The sequence below is a fragment of the Musa acuminata genome, chromosome BXJ2-8 (genome assembly GCF_036884655.1).
Source record: "Musa acuminata AAA Group cultivar baxijiao chromosome BXJ2-8, Cavendish_Baxijiao_AAA, whole genome shotgun sequence".
NCBI lineage: Eukaryota > Viridiplantae > Streptophyta > Magnoliopsida > Zingiberales > Musaceae > Musa > Musa acuminata.
In genome coordinates, this window is record NC_088345.1 from 37,017,343 (window position 1) to 37,023,777 (window position 6,435).

Below are 6,435 nucleotides of genomic sequence, written 5' to 3' on the forward strand. Positions count from 1 at the left end.
TCTCATATGATGATTCCATAAATCTTTAACAAGACTGCTATTCGCATGCATGGTAATAATTAAGACTATAATTAACAGTGAATTGTGCGTACAATTGCCACCTTTTCGTTTGCTTTGGCTTCTTACATCTGCAACAGCTTCTTTAAGCCTGCAATAAGGGAGATACGTGGGCTGTATCCTCGCAGAAGTTGATGAATTGGTGGGTCGAATGGGTTCAGACGGTGTGCCCGTAGACCAGGTCGGCCACTCTCTCGGCCACGTCGAGCCGGCCATGCGCCCGGCACGCGCCGAGGAGCGCTGCCCACAGCGCGTCGTCGGGCTCCCCGTCCATCTCCCCGATCAGCGCCTCCGCCTCCTCCACCCGCCCCGCACGCCCCAGCATGTCGACCATGCACGTGTAGTGCTCCACCCCCGGCCGCACCCCACCGAAGCGACCCTCCCTCATCATCTCGAACACCCGCCGTCCCACCTCCGCCTCCGCGGCGTCTCCCCTCGCGCACGCCGCCAGGACCGCTGTCATTGCCGCCCCGTCCAACCCGGCCTCCCCCACATCGGCCACCATACCCCCCAACAGCGCCACGGCATCCGGCGCCTGCCCGTGGGCCCCGCACGCGGCGATCATGGCCGTCCACGAGGCGACGCTCCTGCGGGACATGCGGTCGAACACGCGGCGGGCAGAGGCGAGGTCGCCGCACTTGGAGTACATGGCGACCAAGGAGTTGGGGACGAGGGGGTCCGGGTCGAGGAGGAGACCGGAGGCGAAGGCGGCGGCGTGGAGGAGGCGACCGACGCGGAGAGAGGAAAGGGCGGCGGCGTGGTGGAGAGCGGAGGCGAAGGAGCGAGAGTCCGGGGGCGGGGAGCGGCTGGAAAGCATCCGGTGGAAGAGGAGGAGGGCGGAGCGGGGGGCGTCCGCGCGGAGGAGGGAGTTGAGGAGGAAGGCGGAGGGGCGGGGGCAGAGGAGGATGAGGTGGCGTGCCTCGGGAAGGCGGGAGCAGCGTGCGTAAGCGGCACAAAGTTTGGAACGAAGGAAGCGATGGTGAGCGAGACCTCCGACGAGGAGACGCCCGTGGGCTCGGCGGAGGGTGGCGAGGTCGCGGGAGGCGGAGGTGGCGTCGAGCAGGGCGGCGTAGGAGGGGATGTCGATAGGGGCTCCCATATGGTTCGGAGAACAGAAACGGGAAAGGCAAGTGCGGTCTACTAGTAGTAGTTGAGTTGAACAGTGAAAAGGGCCGAAGACCGGCCCAATTAAGATGGCCAGCAACAATGTGATTTCGAACAATGAATTATCCATATATGACATGTTACCGAAGAAAACTCTCACCCTATCAGAATATAGAATGTATCATAAAAAGAATTAAGAATAAAATACGTAAATAATCATATCAAGAGTATGAATTTGAGATAATATAAAGATAAAAAAATAGAACATATAAATTTTGATGCTTGTCTTCACTAAGTTCTTAATCTTTAACCTGGATTTGTTCAGGAAGATAAGATACATATTTAGAATGACATGGTAAGATTTTTCTCTTATATTTAAGTTTACACGTAATTATCTAATTAGGAGCATATGGGATAAATGTTAAGAAAATATTTTATTTATTTTTTAGAATATTTTTTGAGTTAAGTGTACTATAAAAGACCACATAGGTACCATAATCAATATCAACCAGTATTCACTAAGATTACTCTACTCTTGTGACTTGAACATAAGGGATTATATCGAGAAACTCACTTGACTTTGATCATTGTATAGGCCAATCTTAGAGCATACACTTGAGCCCACCTTTAATAGAGTAAGTGTTGGAACCCTCCTTTTTTTACCACCTCAAATTTCTTGTATACGCAGCTCAAAATCAAGTTGGAATGACCCAAATATCATATACATTCACACTATGAAAACCAAATATAAAATTAGTGTGTGGAATAAAGATGAAACTAAGAAGAAAGTTGATGTCTTAATTAGAGAAATGCTTTACGTAGGTGGTCTGATCTTATAGATTGACAAACTTAATAAGCTCTTGTAGACTAGGGATGCTTATTTAGATTTTTTTAAAAAAAATATGTAGCATCAAGGATACTTGGTCTTTTGTCATCACTAATAATAATGATTCATAATGTTCTTGGATAGACGACATCAATTTAATATTTATGTTTATGACATCTAACATATGATGTTAACTACAACTTTAACATAACCTTTATCTTTTTCATCCTGAGATTCACATTAGCACTATAGTTTCACAAAGTATAATCTCCATGGAAAATATTTACTCAAAACTGATACGTGATCGCCACAATAATGAAAGGACAAAACCCAACGAAACAAATCTATAAAATAAATGGAATCAAAACGAAAAAAATATTCTTTGATTATTTTTCCATTTCAAGGCATATTTCTTAAACGATAGGTAGTTAAAGAAATCTTGACTATATAAAAGAGGCTGGTCGACACAATATCCGAGTTCAATCTTTCCTAACCATTTGAGGGCCTCGATAAAGAATTCTCTTTCAATATAGGTCTTATGATAAGGAAAGTGTATTAAGAGTTCAACAATTGGTATCATAGCCTAGTTCTCTAAGTTAGATTAACACCTAAGAGAGATTTAATGACATTTTCTAGCAATCAAAAGAGGTGACTCCATCACTCGTCCTCCTACTTCAATTGGATTAAAATCTTCTTTTCCCAACAATCAAAATGACTTTTTCTGATAGATTTTCAAAGAGAGATGTAACATATCTTTTACATATATAGTTTTCAGCTTTGCAGAATTTTGTAAACTAATCTTCGAACGACGACGAAAAACTTTTTCTGCAGAAAATTCTAGGATTTTATTTTCTTGTTCTTTTGTTATGTATATGATACTGCCCTAAATTTCCTTACATGCTCAAGACACATGACCAAAGATCCAACATATTTCTCAAAGCTCACTTGCTAAGATAGAGGATATGTCATCTTCGGATATAACAACAAAGAAAAAATTATCAGAAGGAAATATAAGTAATAAATCAAATCTTTTGACTGAAGATGTTTTGTTAGTAGATTACTTAAAACATAACTTACTAAGCATTAGTCAATTATATGATAAGGGATATAACATTAAATTTGAATCTAATGCTTATATTATAGAGATAACGTATAAAAATAAATCTATGATTGCTAAGATAGTCAATTATAGAGATAATATGTATACTATTGATCTTGCTGATTTTCATGATGAAACTTATTTTTTGGTTTTAAACGATGATACATGGCTTTGACATGGGAGATTCGGTCATGTAAGTATAAAATTGATCTTACAAATTGCAATTAAGAACTTGTAAAATGAATGTCTAAAATTAAATTTATCAAAGATAAAGTTTATGATGCATACTAACTAGGTAAACAAAAAAAAAAGTAGGTTTAAGTCTCAAAATCAAGTGAGTACCTCTAAACCGTTACAATTAATTCATATGGATTTATTTGGAACAATTGATATTATAAGTCTATGAGGTAGTAAATATGCTTTTGTGATTGTTGATGATTATATTTTATAAAGTTTTATAAATAAGTTTAAAATAAAAAAAATTTTATGATTTATTCTATTCATAGTGATCATGGTGGTGAATTTAAAAATCATAATTTTTAAGAATTTTATGATTTAAATGGGTATGACCATAATTTCTCTACTCCAAGAAATCCACAACAAAATGGAGTTGTTGAGAGAAAAAATAGGAGTTTACAAGAGATAGCAAGAACCATACTTAATAAACATAGCCTACCGAAATATTTTTGGGCCAAAGCTATTAGCACGACATGCTATTGGGGGGGGGGGGGGGGTGAATTAGTGCTATGGTAAAAACGTCGATTTTGGATAATTCTCGTATGATTAAAATCGATCTCGGAAAGATGATTAACTTTGAAACGTTTGTAAGAATGTCATCAGCAAATAAAGTAAGTAAATCAGTTTGTAATGTGAGAATTAAAAGCAGAACAAAAATACAAACCGATTTATAGTGGTTCGATCATCATGACCTACATCCACTCCATCAATTCTCCTTCCGTCAAGGCCACCAACATCCACTAACGATCTTCTTTCGATGGGCGAAGATCAACTACTCTTTTACAACCCTCTTTTCCTTTTTATAGGATTAGGAGAGAGACAACCTTTACACCCCCTTCACTCCTCTCTAAAGCTATACTAACACTTAGAGCTTTTAGAGGAGTTCTCACAAGATTACAACCGAGTTTTTCTACTTTTTTTTCACTCAATTCTTGTGTAGGTTAACTAGGGATGATAGGGGTATTTATAGGCCTCAAGTGAATTTAAACTTGAAGCCTAAAAATATCTCATCCTTGATTTTTGGGGTACTAGCGGTACTACCGCCAATGCTAGCGGTACCGCCACCAGTACTTTCTAACACTAGGCGGTACCATCGCCCAGTCTAACAGTACTATTGCTTGGAAGATTGTGTCTAGGCGGTACCACCGCCTAACACTAACACTAGGCGATACCATCGCTTGACATAGTCTCGGAGATTGTGCCACGACGGTGCCACCTGTTGGGTCACTATTTGGGCCTTTCACTTGGTCCAACACAGTCCATACATGGGCCCAACTGGCCCCTAATTGGGTTGACCCAATTCCAATCCCAATTATGTGCTATCTATGAAATTTAAGGTATACACTAATCAAATCCGATCTGGTTAGTCTAGATTTCTTCTAACGAGCTTCCGACAATCTTATTGCGAACTTCCGATGATCTCTCGAGAATGTTCCAGCAGACTCCTAGCAATCTCCTAAACTTTACGACGATCTTCTTAGTGAGTTTCGATGAGCTTTTTCGGCAAGCTCCTGGACTTTTCGGTCAATTTCGACAGAACTTCCGACGAATGTCCGGACTTCCGACGAACTCTCGAACTCCCAATGAAGTCTCATTCTTAACTTCAGGACTTCATTTTGCTTTATGCCTTGATCACTATCATACTTAATCCTGCACAAATAAAACCTATTTCGATGTAGAGAATTATTACAAAACTTGAATCATGTTGTCCTGTATGTCATTAATTCATCGATGCTTTATCTGATTCTTCAGTGCATCGTCCTCTCTTACGGCCTATTGCCCAATCGACTAGTTGACCTCCATAACTCCGATTTCCTTGGCGTAATTTCTGCTCTTCTTGGCTCGATGCCTGAACTCATGGACCAAAGCCTTCTACCGATATGTCGACCGATCTTCTTGTTGAATCTCATATTTTGATGATTAAACCAATTGATAGTATTTATGATTTGATATGTATTTTGAGTGACGTAGGAAGCTTCAATCAGAGAGAGACAATTAAAGCAAGAAAAATCATGCCGGGCCGATGAAAAATATGTCAGAAGATTGGACAACGAGCCGAAGGATCGGTCGATGTATCGACATAATGCTTTAGGCCATGGGTTCGGGCATCGAGCTAAGAAAAGTGAAAATTATGCTAAGGAAATCAAAGTTGCGGAGGTCAACTGACCGATTGGGCAATAGACCGTAAGAGAGGACGATGCGTCGAATAATCGGACGAAGCATCGATAAACCAATGACATGTCGAATAATATTTTATTAGCTTTATAATAATTATCTAGATTAAAGTGGGTTTTAAGTGTGCGGGATTAACTATGATAACAAGGTATAAAGCAAAATGAAGTCCTGGAGTTAAGAATGAGATTTCGTTGGGAGTTTAAGAGTTATTTGGAAGTTCAGACGTTAATCGGAAGTTCTGTCAAAATTGATTAAGAAGTCTAGGAGCTTTCTAGAGAAGCTCATTGGAACTCGCCAAGAAGATCATCTTGAAATCCAGGAGCTTGCCGGGAGTCTGCTAGAACATTGTCGAGAGATTATTGGAATTTCCCTAGAAGATCGTTAGAAGAAACCTAGACTTACGAACTTATTTACTTTAGTAAATGTCTTAAAATTTGTAGTTAGCACATAATTGGATTGGAATTGGGCCAACTCAATTAGGGGCCATTTGGGTCAAGTTTGGGTTATGTTGGGCCAAGTGAAAAGGCTTAAACAGTGACCCAATAGGTGGAACCGATGTGGCACAGTCTCCAAGACTATGTCAGGCGGTGGTATTGCCAGTTTGGGTGGTGGTACCACCCAGACTCAGTCTTCGAGACTATCAGGCAGTGGTACCACCAGTCTAGGTAGTGGTACCGCCCAGTATCAAGCTGCAAGTGGTGGTACCGCCTAGTTCAGGCCGTGGTACCGCCCGTACCCCAAAATTTTGGGGATTTGAGATTTGGCTCCAAGTTTTGAAGTTATTTGGGGTCTATAAATACCTCAGTTATTCCTACATGGAATATAAGAAAGGTGATAAAAAACTCTATGTTTCTAAAGTTGAAAACCCTTGTAAAGTGTAGAGTCCCTCCTCCTAAAGTTTAGAGACAATTCTAAGGGAGAGTGTGAGGGAAGCTTT

The 6,435-nt window shown here is 40.9% G+C and overlaps 1 protein-coding gene across 1 annotated transcript; it reads right to left on the minus strand.

Moving 5' to 3' along the window:
• Positions 1–214: 214 nt before the first annotated feature.
• Positions 215–1,156, minus strand: LOC103974762 (pentatricopeptide repeat-containing protein At2g33760-like). The gene has a single exon (XM_009389650.2). The coding sequence runs from the start codon at positions 1,154–1,156 to the stop codon at positions 215–217; it is 942 nt and encodes a 313-aa protein (XP_009387925.2).
• Positions 1,157–6,435: the final 5,279 nt, after the last annotated feature.